This window comes from Paralichthys olivaceus, chromosome 14, assembly GCF_024713975.1.
Source record: "Paralichthys olivaceus isolate ysfri-2021 chromosome 14, ASM2471397v2, whole genome shotgun sequence".
In the NCBI taxonomy this organism is placed as follows: Eukaryota; Metazoa; Chordata; class Actinopteri; order Pleuronectiformes; family Paralichthyidae; genus Paralichthys; species Paralichthys olivaceus.
In genome coordinates this window covers 14,625,366-14,646,475 of record NC_091106.1, presented here as the reverse complement: position 1 = coordinate 14,646,475, position 21,110 = coordinate 14,625,366, and the positions used below count along the sequence as shown (strand labels likewise).

At 41.9% G+C, this 21,110-nt stretch overlaps 4 protein-coding genes across 6 annotated transcripts; 3 read left to right on the top strand and 1 right to left on the bottom strand.

The window, feature by feature from the left end:
- On the top strand, window positions 1-1,444 carry LOC109635707 (DNA damage-inducible transcript 4 protein-like). Its single transcript, XM_020097066.2, has 2 exons — window positions 1-313; window positions 564-1,444. Exons 1-2 carry the CDS (start codon window positions 148-150, stop codon window positions 1,076-1,078), a joined length of 681 nt encoding a protein of 226 aa, XP_019952625.1. The 5' UTR covers window positions 1-147; the 3' UTR covers window positions 1,079-1,444.
- Window positions 1,445-2,674: 1,230 nt separating this feature from the next.
- dnajb12a (DnaJ heat shock protein family (Hsp40) member B12a) lies at window positions 2,675-8,620 on the bottom strand. The gene is made up of 9 exons (XM_020096354.2): window positions 8,415-8,620; window positions 7,894-8,071; window positions 6,607-6,752; window positions 6,348-6,518; window positions 5,299-5,378; window positions 5,105-5,214; window positions 4,841-5,013; window positions 4,076-4,218; window positions 2,675-3,286 (listed from the first exon to the last, which is right to left on the bottom strand). Exons 1-8 carry the CDS (start codon window positions 8,545-8,547, stop codon window positions 4,097-4,099), a joined length of 1,113 nt encoding a protein of 370 aa, XP_019951913.1. The 5' UTR covers window positions 8,548-8,620; the 3' UTR covers window positions 2,675-3,286; window positions 4,076-4,096.
- Window positions 8,607-12,139, top strand: trmt2b (tRNA methyltransferase 2 homolog B). 2 transcript variants are annotated; one of them, XM_069538327.1, is made up of 3 exons: window positions 8,618-8,784; window positions 8,860-9,610; window positions 10,413-12,139. In XM_069538327.1, the coding sequence occupies exons 1-3, from the start codon at window positions 8,759-8,761 to the stop codon at window positions 11,031-11,033; spliced, it is 1,398 nt and encodes a 465-aa protein (XP_069394428.1). In that variant the 5' UTR covers window positions 8,618-8,758; the 3' UTR covers window positions 11,034-12,139. The 2 variants fall into 2 exon arrangements, with proteins under 2 accessions (XP_019951900.1, XP_069394428.1); XM_020096341.2 differs by having other exon boundaries at window positions 8,607-9,610.
- A 152-nt stretch (window positions 12,140-12,291) lies between these two features.
- Window positions 12,292-19,917, top strand: scdb (stearoyl-CoA desaturase b). 2 transcript variants are annotated; one of them, XM_020096156.2, is made up of 6 exons: window positions 12,292-12,543; window positions 14,340-14,602; window positions 15,424-15,554; window positions 15,845-16,050; window positions 17,189-17,421; window positions 18,194-19,917. In XM_020096156.2, exons 2-6 carry the CDS (start codon window positions 14,350-14,352, stop codon window positions 18,391-18,393), a joined length of 1,023 nt encoding a protein of 340 aa, XP_019951715.2. In that variant the 5' UTR covers window positions 12,292-12,543; window positions 14,340-14,349; the 3' UTR covers window positions 18,394-19,917. The 2 variants fall into 2 exon arrangements, with proteins under 2 accessions (XP_019951715.2, XP_019951704.2); XM_020096145.2 differs by lacking the exon at window positions 12,292-12,543 and having other exon boundaries at window positions 14,117-14,602.
- Window positions 19,918-21,110: the final 1,193 nt, after the last annotated feature.

The window sequence follows — 21,110 nt, the reverse complement described above, 5'->3', positions numbered from 1 at the left end:
GTTTTCCAGCTGGTCTGGTGTTAGGAGCTCAGGGGCCCCACTGCTGCAGGACACTATTACACCCTTTCTTTCTTCCTTTCTTTCTTCTCTTTCTTTCTTCTCTTTCTTTCTTCTAACAGTCCCTTCTTTAGTTTTTTTCCTGTGAAGATGTCTTCTTCCTGTAACCAGTCCCTGGACGGCAGCTTTCCTCCCTCTCCGGCGGAGGACAGGGGCGCACAGCGGCTGTCCTGGGGCAGCCTGCTGCAGAGGCTGTCCGAGCTGAAGGGGATCAACCAGCAGGTCACAGCAGAGCAGGGCTGCAGGAGCGAGTCTGGTGAGTGTCACTGGCTTTTGTTTAGAGCAGGAGGCCTCTTTGTCTTTTGTTTGTGTTGATGCAAATAATCTCATAGAAGCTTTTTATTTGATCTTTTGTTGACATGTTTACTTGCACATTAAAAAAAAAAACCAAAAAACCACCAGAAAATCTTGTGACAAAGGAGATTGAAGCCTTTACTGACCTGCTGCTATTTTAAGCACCATAAAACTGAGTTTAAGTTAGCCTAACCTGTATTCTTTTGTTTCAGGATCCTTAGCAGACATGTCACTCTCAGAGTCTGACAGCAGCATCTTCTGTGACCCCCTGGAGGAGGCCCTGGCCACAGATGTCCGTGGGACCATCACACAAAGCCTCAACAATGCCTCCCACATCCTGGGCTGCTCCAAACTTATCCTACCTGACTGTCTCCTGCACAGCATCAGCCAGGAGCTGCTTCACCTGGCAGCGTGCGAGCCCTGCGGCCTGAGAGGAGCGCTCATCGACCTGTGCATGGACATGGGGGACCAGGGCTCGTTGTGCACTGTGGACCAAATGGCAGTAGATGCCACCCTGGTCCCAACGTTCCACGTGACTCTTGTGTTGAGGCCCGAGTCCAGCGGGTTGTGGCCAAGGGTTCAGAAGCTCTTCAAGGGGAGCAGGTCCCCGCAGACGTCTGGGACGCCTCTTGGGCCCCGGAGCACTCTGAGGCTGAGTACGAGATTCAGGGCCATCAAGAGGAAACTGTATAGTTCAGGGGAGCTGCTAATTGAAGAGTGCTGCTGACCAAACACTCCTCGCCTTGCTGAGCTGAACTAAATTCATGTTGAACGTGAACAAGAAGAAACCTAACGCCAAACGGCACTGACCAGATTGCCCTGAAACAACACGTACATCTCTGTAGGTGCATTAACGTGTGACTACGGTTTCCCTGGAACCAGCTCAAGTCTCGTGGCTGCTACTCACCTGTTTGCAGGTGACTCCACAGTGAAGACTTGTTTAAACATGGGTTGCTTTCTTACCTATGAATGTAAAGTCACACCCTGAAGGGAAGTGGCTTAAGTATTTGATAGTCAAATATTATCAACTGAAACTTGTCTTGTTTTGTACTGGACTCGAAGAACATGGAGAAATAAATTATTTTCTACTGAATTGTGTTACAATTTTCTTCTTTGTTAAGGTGTCACTTAAAGGTCCGGTGTGTAAGATTTAGGTGAAAGGGAACTATTGGCAGAAATTTAATGTAGAATAATCCTCATGATGTTTTCACTAGTTCGTTTCATCTAAATTGTGTGAATTGTAGTTTTTCTTTACCCCAGAAAAGGCCCTTTACATTCAAACACTTTATATTTACATCGAGGGGACCCTCTCTAGTCCAGACCAGACAAACTAAACACCTTTTCATGACAATTAAAGTCTACCACAGTTTCTTTTTCATGTTTGGAAGGAGAGGGTGAGGTGGGGGTCGTTCAGCTGCAACATGCAATTTCAACACTAGATATCACTCCATTCTACACACTGTACCTTTAACCAGATTAAACCTATAAAGCATGTGCTACAGTGAAACACTGCACACAATAATTATCATAGCACACTGATAGCTGCTAGTAAAGTGAAAAATGTTATACAAATGCTATGCTTTATTTAGTAAACTAGAACTGTGGCACATGTGGTGAGGGGCATCCACAAAAAAAAACAAAAAAATCTCCTGTATCTATGTCAGTCAAATGTCAGGTTGGTGGTTGTATTCTAAATGGTCATAGGGCAAGACTTGACTGACTGCTTTGCCGATAGTGTATAAGCATTGGATAAAGTAGTGCTGTGTGAATGACTGAATCCAATTTTAACTGTTAAGAGCCTGGAGTGGGAGATAAGACTGGAGAACAGCTACACAAATACAGTCAAATAACTCGAACAATCCTTCATTAAAAACAGCGAAAGTTCTTCTCTGTGCTGCAGTGTAAAAGAAAGAGAGAAAAATCAATATTCCCCCTTAATCCGCATCAAAATGTAATGGTTTCTTCCCAGGACCAGGTGTCATCCCAAATCGATTTTGAAGTATTTGCATAATAATAAGTTAAAGACAGACACAGGTGAAAACATAACATCATTGTCAGGTTATAAAAATTAGAATACTATTTGTTATTTGCATTGAAAGAGCATTATCTATCAACAGCACACTCAAAATGGGCTATGTGTAGTATGCTTGGTGTCTGCTTTAACTATTCTTATTTTTTCTACTTTTAACCCACTAGAGTTAAAAGATGCAGTATGGATTTGGGACGAGCACATCAGCTCATTATAAAAGTACAAGAGTGTGTGTGTGTGTGTGTGTGTGTGTGTGTGAATGCCTGAACATTTTACAGAAAAAATATGCACCAATTAATCATTGAAGAAATTTAATTTAAAGAAACCTTTGTACAATTTTAGTATGTTAATTTAATAAATATGGTTGACTTTTATTTGTGCAATGATTTTCAATACTTATGATCCAACAGACTACAAGCGAATCCACATAACATTATAGTATATGATATTAACTTCAATAAACCCTGAACTGTTAAAAGTAAAATGAATATTTACATAGGTAAGAACTATAAAAATTACACACGTTCCTTGTGAGTGGCTCAGACGTCTGTCTATGAGAAGGCCATGAGGTTCCTCAAAAGGAAAACAGAAAAAGATCCAGACAGAGAAAACTAAACATAGCAGCTTCGTAACTGTTCAAATATGCTCTTACTTTTCCACTGATGCCCAGTGGACTCTCGCCACCCCGAAGACACTAGAGTAAGAAAATGTCAGCAGTCAACTCAAAGCTTCTCACAGTTCTACAGGAAGCCAATCTACAGCGAGTTGCAGAGAGGTTCCCTGATGAGGTCTGTCGCCCACTGCACATAAGGCATGTTTGATTCTCTTGGTTTTGCCGCAGAAATATGCTCCAATCTGAGTGGGCTCCGACCAATTTCTTCTAATTAGATTCAAGTACAGAGGAACCTGAGGAAACAAAGGAATCAGGGATTATTATGCAGCAATCACTTTCCACAGGATAAACATTTACTACATGTGAACATAGCCAAGACCCAAAATCAATTATTCAATCATTATCACTTGTGCAATGTTGAGTATCAGTGAAGCACCGACAAGATGAAATTGATCACAGATGATGTTACATGTTTTATCCACTCAACCACAATGATTATTATTCTTACATCTCAAATAACTGATTTCATATCATACACATTTTGATAAAATTCACTCCCTACATACAGGTGGCTAAAAGTTTTTGTTCATTATAAAACCTTCAGAGACTTGACCCTTGCTTGACCCTTGGATTATAGGTAATCCATCACAGTGACCCATTAGTTGCCTCTGTTGATGCATCTTTATTGGTCAAAGTTCTGTCATCACATGGTAATGCAGTTGTGAGCGGCGCCTGTGTAAAAAGCTCTCCTTGTTGATGCAGTAACAGTAAGCAGTGGGAAACTCCAGACATCTGAGACAGCAGCACAGCTGACTCTCGAACATCAGGTGTCAGTCAATAGGACTAAAATAAATATATACGAGCAGTGTATGCTGAATGGATTAGAATGAATGGTGACAGTGGCCTGCAGGGTTGGCAATCAATGCAAAAATGTGTGCTCTGCAGAAACTATCAACAGCTATGAAATGCATGTCTGTATATGTAGGTTGTGGGATAAAACACGCAAAACACCAAAGTCGTTGCAGGTCATTTACTGTGCATATTAGCAACTTTAATGTCAGTGTGATGTTCATGCAACTTACCCATGTATGTGCAAGTGGTTTCTAGCCATCCAATATGACCTGAATCTCTGATAGTCTGGAACAACTAGGCGTCCCCATTCTCTGCGCCCTTTCGTACAACCCTGAATCCCCAAAGTAACGAGCACGGTACAGTAAGCCTTCCTCTGAGAGAACAAGAGGACAGCAAGTCAGTGACACTGGGCTTCAGTCTACTATAAACATGATAACATAAAAACAGAAATGACATTTTAAAAACCCATTTACTAACTCATATTAAGGTTGAAATAGGATCAAAACAAAGCCAAAGGCAAGATCAGGGAATAAAATGATAAAGAAAGAAATAAAAACAATAAAATAAACATAACATAACAGACGACTCGTGTAGGTAATAAAAATGGTGTACCAGGACTAGTAAAGGTTTTTTTTAAAGATACGTTTTAGGAGCAGATTTAATGTCACTAATTCTGCAGAAAAATGTACATTTATTCTTTTGGAAGCTGTCGTCATTAACTCAAAAAAATGTGTCATTCTATTCCAACAAACAAATTCAGCAAAGAAAACCAGCTGAAATACACGTGGTGCACTATACAATGCATCTGAATTACTCTAGCCTGGAGCTGAGATAATTTATTGAATTATTAATCAATCACTAGTAAATTATTCTGCATCAGTTATTTAAAGCTGATTTGTTTTAGCCAGCTTTACAGGCTTAAATAAGTCAAATCAGCAGTAGATGAATTGAAAATCAAAATAAGTGTGTGATGTGCAGCATTTCTGTGAACTCACTCTGCTGCTTCTCCTTCCAACAGTTGTTTCTAAGGTTGGAGATATAGTCATCTTCTACACTTCTTTCCACATTCTTTAGGTTATTCCCCGAATATTCTTCATTGAAACGCTCTCCCACGTAAAAAGGCACCTTCAGGTGGGATGTATGCCTTTTGTGAATGTGTCCAGCTGATCTAATGCAAGGAGATACAATAACAGAGTGAGACAGACGTCGATGCATTTCCACACAGACCCAGAAAACATTAAGAGTGTTGTGCCACTTACGGGCGGTAGCTAAGGCTGTAAGGAGGCTGGGTAACCATCATCTGGCTGAGAGCAGAAACAATGATAAGGATTAAGATGGGCATCAGCTGGACAAAGAGAGCCAGTCCTCCCTGTCCAGAGAGAAGAAAAAGATAAGCGTTTAGTATCAGCTGCTGTCAAATTCATGTGACTGGAATATTAAAGACAGGACTTACATCTCTCTGTTGTTCTCGTCTTTCTTGTCGGTTATGATGTGCAAAATGCATTCTTCCGTTTCTGTAAACGTGTACGTTGCCTAAAATCAATTTAAGCAAATAAAACAATTAAAATATAAACAGGCACAGAGCAGAGTTAAGACTTGGCTATGGGAGGAGAGCAAAAGGCTTTTAGTCCATTCAATTTGACGTCCTCTGAAGTATTTTATGTAGTATTGTTTTAAATCATGCCTGTGTATTTGCATATAAAGTGGGGAAGTGAGATCATATCACAAGTGGTCACTTGTGACATACATGGTGACACATACGAGGTGTGAACTGGTGTACTTAGAGCTGTCCACTTGTCATCGTATCGCTCAAGACTGATATTAATACCAGGTCTGATCAGTGCCAGAGAGTAGATCAAATCAAATCAAATCAAATCAAATCAAAGTTTATTGTCACATGCACCAAATAACTTAGCGTCATCAGAGCAGTGAAATAGAAAGTATTTAATGAGTATATTTACAGGCAGAATTCTATGTTTAACAAGGCTGATGAAGCCTGTAATCTACATCGAGGGATCTATTCTCAAGACATTGGTTTCAGCCTGTGTACGCCAAAGAGTATATACATCACATTATATAGCAGTGCAATGAATGTTGTAGTTACAGTCTGCTTTTTCACACAGAGCCAAACAACACAAGCAACCAAGCAAAATGATGTGCATTATGCTTGTAAGATTATTAAATAGATAATTACTGTTGGAAGTCGCCCTGAGCTTTAGTTTGCACTAGCATCAGCTGGACTTTATTTGCTTGTGGAACAAAAGGTGTGTTTGAAAATGAGGTTAAACAGCCAGTCAGACAGCAATCTAAGCTCACATCACTCTGATCTGATAAGAGCTGAGTAATGCTAGCGTTTCAAGACAAAGCACAATAACCACCAGTAATGGCAAACTGATGGCTTTGAGTGGCTCACTCTCAAATCAAATAGCTTACTCAGGCATGGAAACATTACACAAAACACAAGATCCCAACAGACACAGAGTTCATCTGGCCTCTACTTACTTGACGGGAAGCCTCCACCAAAGAACATGTTGAAGAGGTCCTCGGGGGAAATATCTGCTTCAAAATCACGATGGTGTCTGTGTCTGGTTGGATGTGTTCGTTCCTCTCCATACTGGTCATATTGCCTTCGTTTTTCAGCATTGCTCAGTACCGCGTAGGCATTACCAATAGCTGAAAGACACCCACACAAATTTGCACTTGTTAAAATTACATTTGCATGTCTCCCATAGAACAGCAGCCAAATGAACTTTTAATTTACCTTTAAATGCCTCTGTGGCTCCAGGTGCATGATTTTTGTCTGGGTGAAATTTCAGGGCCAGCTTTCTGTAAGCCTTTTTAAGATCCTCTTCAGAGGCCGTCTTTTCAACTCCCAGAATTTGGTAATAATCTTTACAGCTCTTAATTCTGCAACAAAAAATAAAAAGTCTGATATGTTTAGAGGATTGTGGGGAAAACAAACGAATAAAACTACTGAAAAGATGACACACAGATACATCCTCATTAAGCTATAAGTCATTACACTAACAGACTATTAGCGATCGCTGAGCTAACCATATGAAAATTCTTCTGCACTTATCTGGATGCATTTTGTTCAATTGATTTTGCCATCTTCAAATAATATCCTATGACCAAAGGCATGTTTTCACAATTTAGACTGTTTTAAAAACCCTGTGTTTACTGTGTGAAGCATGATGGTAGATTGTGATTTTTTATATAACAATCACAAATTATGCATTTTCACAGTAAAAGCAGTATTAACATTGGACTCATGAACAGTGCTTCTACCTTCTTGGTCAACTAACCCCAGTAAAAATAACATTTCATCAGAGACCACATCATCAATCCTAGATTTTATATTATATGCTAAAAGATAATCAACAACATACCCCCAATTATTGCTTGATATCAGGAAAACAAGTAAGGGCTGCAATTCATATTCATTTAAAGGTTCTGTGTAGCATTCAGGTGAAGGGAATCTAATAGCAGAAATTGAATATAAAATAATCCAATAGATGTTATCACTAGTGTATTTCATCTTAATTATAAAAATGAAATTTTCTTTACCCTCGAAAAGGTCCTTTATATTTAAAGACTTTATGCATACATTGGAAGCTGGTCCTCTCTACGGAGGCCGCCATGTTTTGACAGAAGCCCAAACTGAACAAACTAAACACCTTTTGAGTTTTTATGACAACTGAGCGCTCCCACAGGTTCTCTTTCATGTCTTTCATGTTTGGAAGGGGAGGGTGAGGTGAGGGGCGTTCAGCTGCAACATGAAACTTCACCACTGATGTCTACACACTAAACCTTAAGTATATTCACCATGGAAACGAGAAAACAACAAATAATCACATTAGAGAAGTGGAAACCTGAGTAGGTTTTAAGTTTTTCTTTAAAGAAATGACTTCACTTCGAGTAATACTCTATAGACTGCCCATGATGTAAGTAATGGACTTATTGTCGTAGTTATGATACTGATTAAAATCACTTTTCATCATCATTCATCTCCGTTCACTCCACAGGACAGATCCACATGGGCACTGACTTTCTGACAGCCTCGAGCTGCTCTGCAGTGAAGGGTTTGGCCGATTCTGTGCCCCCCTGTGCGGACCCATCCGGCTGCTCTCCGTGGCCGCGGTGCCTCATAGCGGGCCCGTCTCCGTTCACAGGGCCGCCGTTCTCATCTGGGGGCTTCCCATTCTGCTCAAACGACTCCAATAAGTCTGAAAAGAAAGTGCAGCCATTTTACTCCAGCATAACAATCGCGTATGTGTTAATCAGGCAGTTAGCACAGCGAGCTAACGATTAGCAGCGTAGCGTCTACCGAGGGCGTCGATGCAGTAAAAGTAAACTGCGAATAAGCAAACGCTGTTTAAAGCCAGTGGGTAACCAAATATATCCGAGCCACTGTGGCTGGAGTCTGAAAAACTACAAATACCAGCGTCAGCTAGGAGCAGGTGGTGCGACGCTAAGACAGTTATGCTAACGTTAGCTAATTTGGCTTCACAGCCATGGCCCACCGTCAGACACACAACCACTGCGAAAACAGGCGTTTATTCGACGTACTTTTGGCTCGATCCGTGGGAAACAGGCGTTGCGCCTTCTCCAGGAACTTCCGGGCTTTGTCTGCTTGATTGTTGCCGATCGCATTCAGGGCTATTTTGATGCACCGATCGGCTTCGTCCTTGTTTGAGTCCATCGCGACACAGCGGAAATGTTTACTTGCCTCGAGTCGCAGCGAGTTGACGTCAGGAAGACGTCTCCGTACTTCTACGTCATGAGAAGTGAAACGCCTTTACCCTCCAGCTCTTTGAAACCTTCCTAAAACACGCGGGTCATCCCCGATAGATAAACTAGTCTTTGTTAATTATGTGTTTTTAGCCTTAAAGGCCAATTCTTCGACTTTTAAAATGGTGTTGGCAGCTTCACGCAGAAGGTCAGTCCTTTTTCTCAAATGCAACATTTTGTGTTCACTCAGGACTCCATGTTTGTTGTTTTCAACTGATGACAGTATTTTAGCTGAGCAGAGGAAACCACGGTCAAAGACTCGGCAGAGAAGAAGTCAGAAGAAACCTCCCTGGACCGATGACCTGTCATGGGAGGAGAGGCTGGCGGATGTGGTCACCCCTCTGTGGAGGCTCAGCTACGATGAGCAACTTGAGCTCAAGCAAAACCACCAGCTGAAGATACTGTCTCAGCTCTCCGGGCATCAATCACAGTCCTTGTCACCTGCGAGAGGTGAACTCAGCTTCCCCGTCCTGCCTATCCTGCCCTCCCCAGTGAGGGACAGCTACCGCAACAAGTCCACATTTTCTGTCAACAGAGGAGTGGATGGAAACCCAAAGACGGTGGGATTCTACGTGGGCACAGGCAGGCAGGGGAACATCGTCTGCGTCAATGGAGACCACCTGCTCAACATGCCGGAGAAGCACAATCTAGTGGCCAGATGCTATCAGGACTTCCTCCGCCTATCCTCCTTAGAGCCCTGCCTGCTGTTCCACACCGGGGGTCACTGGAGAGAGGTCACAGTGAGGACCAACACGGAGGGCCGCACCATGGCTATAGTCTACTTCCATCCGCAGAGTCTCACGCCAGAGGAGGTGGCGGTTCACAAGGCTGACCTGGTGGATTATTTCACACAGGGTCCTGGATCAGTGTGTCAGCTGGATTCACTGTTCTTCCAGGAGAGTAGCATGACTCGCTGCACTCATGAGGAATCCCCCTACCAGCTCCTGCATGGTCAGCCACACATATATGACGAGGTAATATGGAACCACTGGGCACAATAACATGGAATCTGTTAACAGGGACTTCATAAATCACACAGGGATGGCATTTGTAATTACATTTTCAACTTTGTAATCTTCATACTCTCTTGTACAGTTAGTTGTTTTGATCATTAGTTACTGGTGATTTTTTAATCTGAATACAAAATTGAAACATATATTTGGTTGCAAATGTAATAGTTAATCCTACAGACAGAGATTTGAAGAAACAGTTTTCTCATTATCAACAATTGAAATAATATTGGAATAATTTGTTGTGTTAAAAAAATACCTTCATATACCTGCTTGACATGAATAAATGTAAAGTTGTTAGGAATGTAACAATATCAGACCTTGACATTTGAGCCACAGTTTGAGCTGATTTTTTTTGTCTGTGGCAGCATGTTGGGGTATTATGGTTCTTTTGTTCTGTCTTGCAATATGAGGTTGTGGATGTTTGTATCACAGTTTCAGAAGAGAAGGCCGCTCAGAGAGCACCTACCTCTGCCAAGGCTAACGCCCTGTCTGGCCGTGTTAAGAATAAAAAGTAAAAATTCTTGCATCTGCACCCAAATTCAATAGGTTCTTAAATGGGTTATTCCCCACCTCTCCACAAGAGTGTATGGTAATCAGTTCAGTAGTTTCAGAGTAGTCCTGCTGTCAGAAAGACAGACAGACATTGAGAATGAAAACAAAATATAGATAGTAAGTACTGTAAGATGATAATAAACAGGAAGCATAAAAACCATGGTTGTCTACATAATGTTTGTTTTTTTAATTTGTTGTTTGTCATTCACAGGTGCTGGGCTTCAAGTTCCGCATCTCTGCTGATGCCTTTTTCCAAGTGAACCAGGCGGCTGCTGAGGTGCTCTATGACACAGTGAGAGACCTGTGTGTCCCGAACACAGAGAAAGGCAGAGAAAGAACGAAAGTTGGTGGTAATCTATTAGATGTGTGTTGTGGGACAGGTGCTATTGGTATTACCATATCCCCGAGAATGGACAAAATTATTGGAATAGAGCTCATAGAACAGGCAGTGGAAGATGCAAGGCACAACGCAGCTTTCAATAACGTACTGAACTGTCAGTTTTTTTCTGGTAAGGCAGAGGTTGTGCTGCCTGGACTCATGTCTCAGCTGAGCTCCACAGGTGGAGGCCTCACAGCTGTGGTAAACCCTGCTCGGGCTGGCCTGCACCCCAGAGTGGTCCGAGCATTACGAAACCAGCCCTCTATACGCCGCCTGGTCTATGTTTCCTGTAAACCAGATGGAGAGGCTATGAGGAACTTCCGGGAGCTTTGCTGTAAACCCGACCCGCAGAAGAAACTCACAGGAGACGCATTCTCTCCTATTCTGGCTGTCCCTGTGGACATGTTCCCACACACTCTTCACTGTGAACTGGTGCTACTTTTTGAGCGGTAGCAAATCTTTCACACCCAAAGGTTCGACGGGCTTATCTTCCACCCACAATGCTGGTGGCTTTAAATGGAAAACAGGGGGTTGTATAACGTGCAAGACTGTAAATGTACATGTACCAGATGATAATAGAAGTGTTGGTAACCATGACAACACACAGAGGTGTTTTTTACTTGATTAGACCTCCTTTCAGGGCTCTGTGGTACCACTGATTAGTACCTCTGCTAAGAAGGTTATGTTTTCATCCTTACCATTTATTTGATTGTCAGCAAGACTTGGTGCAAGGACAGGACATGGGCGTAGAAAGAAACAATTTAATCGTGGGCTGATCCAAGAATAATTTTTCACTTTCTTTAGCATTTTGGGATATATGTGAGATACATTTTCATAAATTTCCCAGAGAATAATTAATGGATCTTGAAAAAATGCGACAGGCTAGCTTGAAGTTCTCCCATGACCATTTTTTGTTTATCTGTTGGGTACTTTTTAAAATTAATAATTTACCCAACACAATCTCTTGCATGGTCTTTATCTGAGGCTATCACAATAGATTTTATTACATTATATTTGATGGTCATATATTGTGCAAAATCTATTTTGTACTTTATCGTACTCTGCCCTGCAGTAGCTGTGTTTGTGCAATAGGTGGTGTCATTACTGCCTCTTTGCCTCCTTCCCTCAAGGAAACTGGCTGAAAACAGCTGTTGCACAAGCCCCTTGTTGGTTGTTCAGTCATTCCAGTTCACTAAAGTTCATAATACATTGTGTACAGTATAAACGTAAGTGGTCACCATCGTTTAAGTGTGGTCATACATTGCGACAGGGCTCGAAGATCGGATGTTCTTTTACCTCCTGCGTGAAGTAATGGGATGATTATGCTCAAATCATCCAGGCAGTGCCAGGGTAAACACTAAGTCAGGGAAATGAACTTTAGTAGCCCCACAACAGTTACCAGGGTGCATAAATGTCATCAGTCTCGTGCTTTATTCCGATTAACTTCTGTTCTGGAAAACTTTATCACAAGTGGACAATTGAAAATATAAAAATTTTTAACAAAACATTTATGTGGAGTTATGTCCTTAAGAAAATAAAATCAAAACTTTGTTAAATCATGACTGCAAGGTGTTGTCCCACTCATTTCAGGTTTAATGGGTACAAATGTCATTGTTGCCTGACATCATGGTGTCTGCAACCTCTTGCACTCTTTCATCAGATAAAAGAGTAGAGATGTTCATATAAAAGATTGGGTAACAGAATCCCTCCTATGATAAGACTGATGATAAAAACTGAGGGCGGTAAACCTCAGTTAAGCAACAGCCAATGGCATTTCAGAGCCTGTGACATCAATTTCCCCATCGAGCAACTGCTTTAAAACAGGCCCCCGGGATAGGTAATAATATGATCTCAGATCCTGGGAGCAACTCGACACATCTTTATTTTTCATCTTTATCTACATCGCCCGTGTTGCCTGGATCACCTGCGGTTCTGGTGTCTTCTCTTGTAAGGAAACAGCACAGTGAGTATAGACTCAGCCATATTTTATATTTTTAGAGAGACTTTATATGTCGATTTAAACTTGGATTTGTAAAAATGTGTTTGTGTCACTGATGTTGGAGCACTTCACACCACTCTATGATGAGTCATTACTTTCTGCTGTGAGTAAGTGTGCAGCTGCTGTGTGGTACATGTGCAAGCATCACTGTTTGGCACGATACATGGGGATGCACTCATGGCCGGATCAACCTCACAGGGGGCCCTGGGGCAAACATTTTTTAGGGGATTCCGTATTGACCCCCATAGTATAGCCTACATGGCTGTTTCATTATTCCCCTCAGGCAGAAACCAACCAGTTATCCATATTGCTCTGTTAGTCAGGATAGAAAATACTTAGCAATAATCTTTTAAAGTTATTGATTAATAGTTTAACAAATTATTTAATAACATAAAATGCCAACAACCCACCAAATGCAGCTTTTCATGTGAATACTTGTAGGACAGTAAAATCTATTTGAATATATTGTCTAACAAATGTGAGGTATTAATGTTTCTAACAAATGTTGGAGCTTTGGGGGCCACTGAGGGTCTTTGGCCCCTGGGCATGTTGTAATCCAACCTTGACCACTGAGATCTGGCACATGTGGTGCTCTACCTCAGATGTGTTTCTTCGAACTTACAATAATGTGACATTTATCATGATAATTATTAATATCAACTGATATGCAATTTTTAAAATCCTGATATCATATTTGACCATATTGCCCAACCTTACATAATCATCACTGGTATGAGCCAATAAGAAGCCAGTGATTCATTTTTTTTCTTACATAACTAAGTAGAAATGTTTTAAAAAAAAAAGCTATCTATCTGCTGCCAAATTATTCCAAAGGACATACTGAACAGGACATGGTCCCCTGAATATTTTCTTTCTCTTAAGGGATGAAAAGTGTCCAGATTCAGCCATTATAAATGACCATGATATATGGTTGTATATATATATATATATATATATATATATATGGTTGTCATATGTTGACATGGTGAACACATTTTTAATACATGTCTAAAATCTTTATGTTACGTCTCTTGTGTTGTTCTCTTAAAGTAGAAATGTAAAAAAAAAGGCTATTTCAGATTATACCAAGGGACATACTGAACATGAGGGGGTCCCTGGAATATTTTCTACCTGGTAGGGGTACGTTTCTAGATTCAGCCTTCAAAATGATCGTGTTCATGGAGCAAATGTCTGAAATGTCTCTAACATAATTCTCATGTGGCATTCTCTTACATAACTGAGGAGAAATGTAAAACAATGAGTCACAGTTTTCCAAGGGGAATTATGGAATACAAGGGCGTGGTTCTATTTTAACGATCCTGAAATATGATTATTATAATGTTGACATAGTGAAAGTATTTGTACGCAAGTATAACATATTTAAGATGTTTCTCTTGTGTTATTGACAAACTCAACATGAGTGGGACTCTTGCATACTTTCTGGTTGCGGGGGGGCGGCTGTCCTTGGCTGAGATAATAAATAGTTTATGTCATCATGGAATAATAACTCGTGTATTCAGCTTGTACTTGGCTCAGGGCGCTGCAGCTGCAAAGCGGAACTGCGAAGCGCCGCATGTACTCAGCCAGCCGCCGTACCTCCCCCTCCTCTCTCTCTCTCTCTCTCTCTCGCTCGCTCTCTCCCTCTGTCTCTCCCCCTTGCACTCTGTTCCTGCATCCTGCTGTGCGCATTAATCTCACCAACTTCTCCACGTCTTCTCTCCCCACCTCTGCGCTCTCCGCTCACGCAATCCTCACCTCAGCCCCCTAAAAATGACCGAGACGGAAACCAGGGACCGCCAGCAGCATCGCGGCGGCGACAAGCAACAGAACGGCGACGCCGCGGCAGAAGCACCGACGACGACGGCAGATGATGTTTTCGACGACACCTACACGGAAAAAGCGGGACCCAAACCTCCGAGGATGCTGGTGTGGAGAAACATCATCCTCATGTCGCTCCTGCACACCGGCGCCCTGTACGGACTCTACGTCCTTCCCTCCGCCTCGGCTCCAACTCTCGCCTGGAGTGAGTATTGTGTCGCACACGGTGTTTCAGGTTGTGCAGATGGGTTTTTCCTCTGGTGCCTACAGGCCACAGGCAGAGAACAGAATGTGCTGATGTTGTGTGATCACTGCTAATACAGTACACACCGCACGAGGGGTCATGCCACTGGGAATAATGGAGAATGAGCCACCCTTGGCCTTGTGATTTTCATTACACACGTCCACGCTTGTGTAAACCTGCGAATCTATGTCATCCCCTTAGTTTGTTAAGAGCCCAGGCATTTGGCTGCTTGTAAACTACTTGTTGGGCAGTCAGAAGTATGTGGATTTCATTGTTTGCTAAATAATTTGTGTTTTGTAATATGTTTAAACTATGTAAAGGCATGACTCAGATTTCTGAACAGTCCCAACTTTGTGTCCACTGTGTCGCTGCATAATTTTTCCCCTCTCATTGCAATGCTGAGCTGCATATTATTTCACCAGGGGAAGACAAAGCACAATCAGCCTTCCCATAGACATCCCATTGTGAGGCTGCATGCATGGCACCACAACAGAATGCTCTCTGCCAGCCCAGAAGCCCCCGCTTCTCAAATCCTGTGTCGTCTTGTCTGGGCCTCACATAGGCGACACATTCAGCGTTTCTTTTTTAGGGCAGCAAAACAAAATCGAGGGCAGACCTCCACGCTCCCACCGTCCCATCTCCGCACACATGTGACTTTTCTCAGAGTCCTCCTGGGTAGTAATGGAAAGAACTTGGTGTCCCAGTGACTCTGCCCCTCAGGGGGTGTAAAAGTGATCTCAGCACTTCCTGCTTAACATTTTCCAACTCTCTCTTCCTTTCAGCGGTAGTGTGCTACCTCATCAGTGCCCTCGGTGTGACTGCCGGCGCACACAGATTATGGAGCCACAAATCCTACAAGGCTTCATTTCCCCTGCGAGTCTTCCTCGCCCTCGCCAACTCAATGTCCTTTCAGGTAAAGTTGAAAAGACAAATAATCCACCACCTCCTCTGTGCAGAATGATGTACATGCAGTCTAAACATATAGACAACGAATAGAATATATGTCTTCTTGCACCATACTTGCTATCAAAGATGCCAGTGCCATTGATTGATTGATCAATGTCAATAAAGTGATGTCATCTGAGCCATAAACATTTATTGTTTTGTTACCGGATGATTCCTGACCCTAATCTGATGGTGCATACCAGGGGCGCCTCATATAATCCTCTCTATATCTCTGCCTGTGTCTGTCCATGTGAGCAGAATGACATATACGAGTGGGCGAGGGACCACCGCGTCCACCACAAGTACTCAGAGACAGATGCGGACCCCCACAACGCCCTGCGGGGGTTCTTCTTCTCCCACATCGGATGGCTGCTGGTTCGCAAGCATCCCGACGTTATTGAAAAGGGACGGAAGCTGGAGCTGTTGGACCTGAAGGCAGATGAAGTGGTTATGTTCCAGAGACGGTGAGCAAACATGCCCCACAGACATTATATATTTATTTAGATTTACTGGATACACAGGTTCTGGTACTTCACTGTCGTATCACATTCGTGCTTGCAGCTGTTTTCCATAGGCAAAGTATGTTTATCCAGAGGAAAGAAAACATAGCAAACAATCATACTACCTACGTCACATCTTTCTTCAGGGTATAGAAAAATTCTCCATGATCTCTGTGTTAAAATATCATTGCAGTTATAGAACTAAAACCATTTAGAACAAAACATCGTGATTGACAATTAGGATGTCATTGCCTGCATAGCTGTTTTCAGAAATGAACTTAGTCCAGATATTTCGCTGACATAATTTAGAGGAGCTCTATGTGAGAATGCAAATGTCTGAATCAGTTGCTCTGGACCTTTTACCAACCAACTCATAAATGTCAGAGTGAGCCCATGAGAGAATACAGCAGGGAAATGTCAGAAACTTCACAGCCAGAAAAATGTCCAGACTACAATTTCCTGACATTTTCCAGACTTTACCTGGACATTCACATCTTCTCTCCTAAAGTGATATATGAATATCAAATTCCTCAATTAGCAGTGAATGTTGATATTGAATATATCATTATTGCTGAATAGTTGCATGTACATTTGCGTGGTTTGTAATTATCTGACAGGAAGTCACTTCCCCTCAGGCTCCGACAGGATGTAGTCATGTGGCTTATAAGGGCCAAAGATCCCTCGTAGTGACAGATCCAGCGATAAGGGACATTTTGAGGGAGTGAATCACAGCGTGCTCACGCAGCGTCCACTCGCTGGTCATTTGTCAACCTTTCTACTCGTCTCTGGAAGCAGTCCCAGTTTTTCATCCTTGCTCTAAGGCAAGGGGGATTTCCATTGACATGAGCAACCCAATCCAAGGCCTGTCAACGTACACTGAACTAATGTTAACATGTTTATAATCACACTCATAGCAACAGATTAAAATTGTGACGAGCTTACAGATTTTGCTGTTGCTTAAAGGGTCAAATTGTTGAAATCACACAAATGAGGTCCTGGTGTTTTTCTGGTTTCTTTTGCCATTAGACAAAAATGAATAAATGTTAGTTTGATTTAAAAATGTATGAGAAGTGAGGATGGATGGTTGTGCTCTTTTTTACAGTCACTACAAGCTCTCTGTGCTGCTCCTGTGCTTCCTCATGCCCACCTTGGTGCCCTGGTATTTCTGGGGGGAATCCTTGGTTGTGGCATACTTCGTCCCCGGGCTTCTGAGATACACCGTTGTGCTCAACGCCACCTGGCTGGTCAACAGCGCTGCACATATATGGGGCAACAGGCCTTATGACAACACCATCAACCCGAGGGAAAACCCGCTTGTTGCTTTCAGCGCCATGGGTAAGGAAACAGCATATCAATGAGCTACTTATCCCACTGTTTTATCTGTATTTGTCTAGAGACATGTTTGTGTCATTTGTTTGTTCTTTGTTTTTACTGAGATGCTGTATATTAATAATAATAAGTCACTTGTAGACGTGGATGTTGATGTCATTTTCAGTACATTTGTGTCCGAAGAGTTAAAACTCTCTTTTTGTGGTGACTGGTGACACTGTGATGACAGTGGCCAATGGCATAAATGTCACAAGTTAACTAATGATTAGAGTCTGATCAATGTGGACTTTTGGGGCTGGTACTGATGTTAGGGTGTGAAAAATGGCGATGATTCTTAAGATGTTGTTTTCGGTCTCTTATAATTAAGAAATGTAATTGTAGCCTTATAATTTGCAGTTCAACTATAAACCTAGTAATTAAGAACTGTAAATAAAGTACAAACCAATTAAATTAAGAATAAAAACATATTTTTCGTATGAACATAGTCAGAATGTCATCGTAATGTGGGGGACAAGGCTGCACCCAAGCAGCGTGATAATGATTACAGACATTAATTCAGCAGATCTGATTACGATGGTTTGAAAATGACTTCATGTGACAGTCAGCCTGTGAGGTTTTCACATCCAAAAATAAGTCTGTCTCCACCACAAACATTTCATGTGTCTAAATTCAACATATCATAATAATTGTCTTCACCATACAGTGTATGAAATATCATGCCTGCAAACCTGTTGACATTTAGCACAACACATAAGTGTTTTGGTTTTTTGTTTTACAGGGGAAGGCTTCCACAACTACCATCACACATTCCCCTTTGACTACTCCACCAGCGAGTTCGGCTGCAAGCTCAATCTCACCACTGCCTTCATAGACCTCATGTGCTTCCTGGGTTTCGCCAAAGACTGCAAGAGGGTGTCAAATGAGGTTATCACCGCTCGCATTCAGCGGACGGGTGACGGCAGCCACAAAAGTGGCTGAGTCACATTCGCCTGCGAACTCGATTGCAACCGATACCGACATGTCGAACCGAGACAGAACGTAGCAACAGGTATAGCAGCATTTCAGTGGTTGGGTGGTGATTGCCATGCTTCTGATTATAAGTTAAACCTCTTCCTGAGATTAATACTGGCTTCAAAGAGCTATAGACCTTTTTCCTAAAATTGTGTGGGTCTCTTATAAGTTTTGAAGTGTCCTCACTGACTATTAGCCACAGCCAGCCCCTTTGGTGGCACGTGCAAGCACAGCTTTTTTTCACCATAATATCAAAACAGGCACAAAGAAAATGAAGGAGGTGAAGTAAGGATTTAAGTCTTCTTTTTGGCAGTGGTAGGCCAGACAGCCAAACAGATCAGTGTGAGCTCTGTTTAAAAACCAATATTACAGAATAATTTACTGTATCTCTTATTTATTAATGTGCTATTTATTAACAGTCTTTGGCACTTTTTGAGAGCTTTATGAAAACTTTAACGGTGTGGTGTTTCTACGAGCCAGACTGAGGGCCTTTCACTCTGAACTTCTGTCAGTGCTTTGTTTCATTCCAAAGGGAGTGGACCTTAATCTTGGTATTTGTCTATTTTTTTTTTTTTTGTAAGCTCGTAGTCTTACTAAACTGAAGCTGCTGTGTTCAAGGCCAATATTTCAAGAGCCAGTTTATCATAGAAGAGTGACCCTGGCTGAGAATAGGGATGCGTTCACACCCACTGTCTCCAAACTGTCCGAGGGTCTCCTGATGAGGACTGATGAGGAGCGCTCTGGCGTAACATCGCGTATACGTTGAGCTGCCTCACACTTCATCATTAATCCTCCTGATTTCAGATGCCTCTGAACTGAAACACAAAGCCTGACTTCTCACTCTTAATCTGAAGAGAGAGAGTTTATATACACTCAGTTGTTTGATTCACTCTCCCTCAGAGGCCAATGAGGCAGGTGTAAGAGGTGCATTTACCTTTTGTGCTCTGTGATATTACTGAAACATGCCAGGACTCTTGACCAAATGCCTTATGAGGGTTGCTTATCTGTTTAAAAAACCCCACTAAAAGTGGGAGTTACAAAATAATTAGAGCTTCAATTTTCTGTCCAATCCCGGCTGTGTGGTATCTGTTTATAAGGAAAACTTGAAAAACCTGTTGGCCCATATTTATAATGAAACAAGAGGGGACCGTTCAACAAAACAATGCTATTGAACTATGATTGAATTTTTCTGTGTCAAATACTTTGCTCTAAAACAAGAACCAAACTTGTCATGAATATCATTAAAGATACTGTTGTAATATTCGTCACACCTCCTCTTTTACAGAGCGAAGATTTTTTTTTTTTACAGTGTTAACTTCTTGAACTTTAAATGCCTTAAAACGGCACAGTTTTTTCAAAGAATGTTTTTGCCCGAAGTATGTGTACAATGAATAAACCAAATTTTCTACTTGCGTACAGTATGTTTTGCAGGTTTTGTTGGAATTCTGTAATATTCCTTATTCGTATACTGAATAAAAAAATATGATCATACCATTTCTGTTACATTATTTATGTGGGATGCTGCATATATATGATGGACTATTGAAGTATTATAGTAACTATACAACAAAGAACTTTTCAACAATGCACTTTAGAAACATGTATGGCATAAAGAATAAAACGTAAGTCACCATCGAAACTTGATCATAAATCAAATATATATACAATTGCTGACATCATATAAAAAGTTATGTTTTCAACTAAGTTATTTTCAGAAATAAAGTGATCACAGCACAATTAAACGTAAAAACAAGTTTCACAAGTGAAAAAGCACACAAGCTTATAATTGTGTGTAAAAATGTTCCCATAATTCATCACAGTGCTCTAAGTGATGGTAAATGTCTGTCTCTACAACATAGTGATCAGCCAAGACTTGATCAGACAGGAGTTAAGAGTCTCTGACGGTTTTATCTTCGTCTTGCTGACGAAGGAGCCACAGCGGCTCTATCTGCATGATTGGGATCTACTGTACCTGTGCAGTTCATGCTTCATCGCTCACTTGTCTCACCTACATCTGAATAGGACCGTGACCACTACACCTGTGACACCTGCATAGTGTACATATTTAAAATGTCTTCAGATATTGTTTCGGACATTCCTCAAGGATTCCTAGAAAACAGATTTTTGTAGATACAGCACAGTATTTGTGTGTTCAACTCTGCAAACAGGCTCTTCATCACTCTGCGTCTGCATGATGGGAGCAGCACTGTATAGTCCAACAGGCTGAGATCTAAATTTCTTCATGGCAGCTCCTACTGTGTGAGCCTGGTGTGTTCAGAGAGGGAGAGGCAAGGCGAGAGAAGCTCCTGCAGAGCTTTCAGTGTTTGTGATCAATCATTTGAAACATCTGTGCACTTGCTCCCTCTGCTGGAGGATCCCTTCATTGTAAATCCACCCAGGCTTTGCAGTGCATCCTCCTTTGTTTTGAAGGAGAACAATACATGTGTTTTGTTTTTTTGGCAGAAAACAGTCTGCAGAGCACAGGCACCACAGTGAGTCTGAGCCCAAATACTTTACCAGCGTTGATCCCTGTTGACCCTGTCAGTGACATCAGCTGTGTGTCTATTGGCTGCAGCCTGTCAGGCCACTATCCTCTTCATGTAACACCTCAGTGTGACCACACTGTCAGCTGGAGCTCGGATGCTCCTCTGTGGTTACTCACTTGCTTGTGCAACACTGACTTG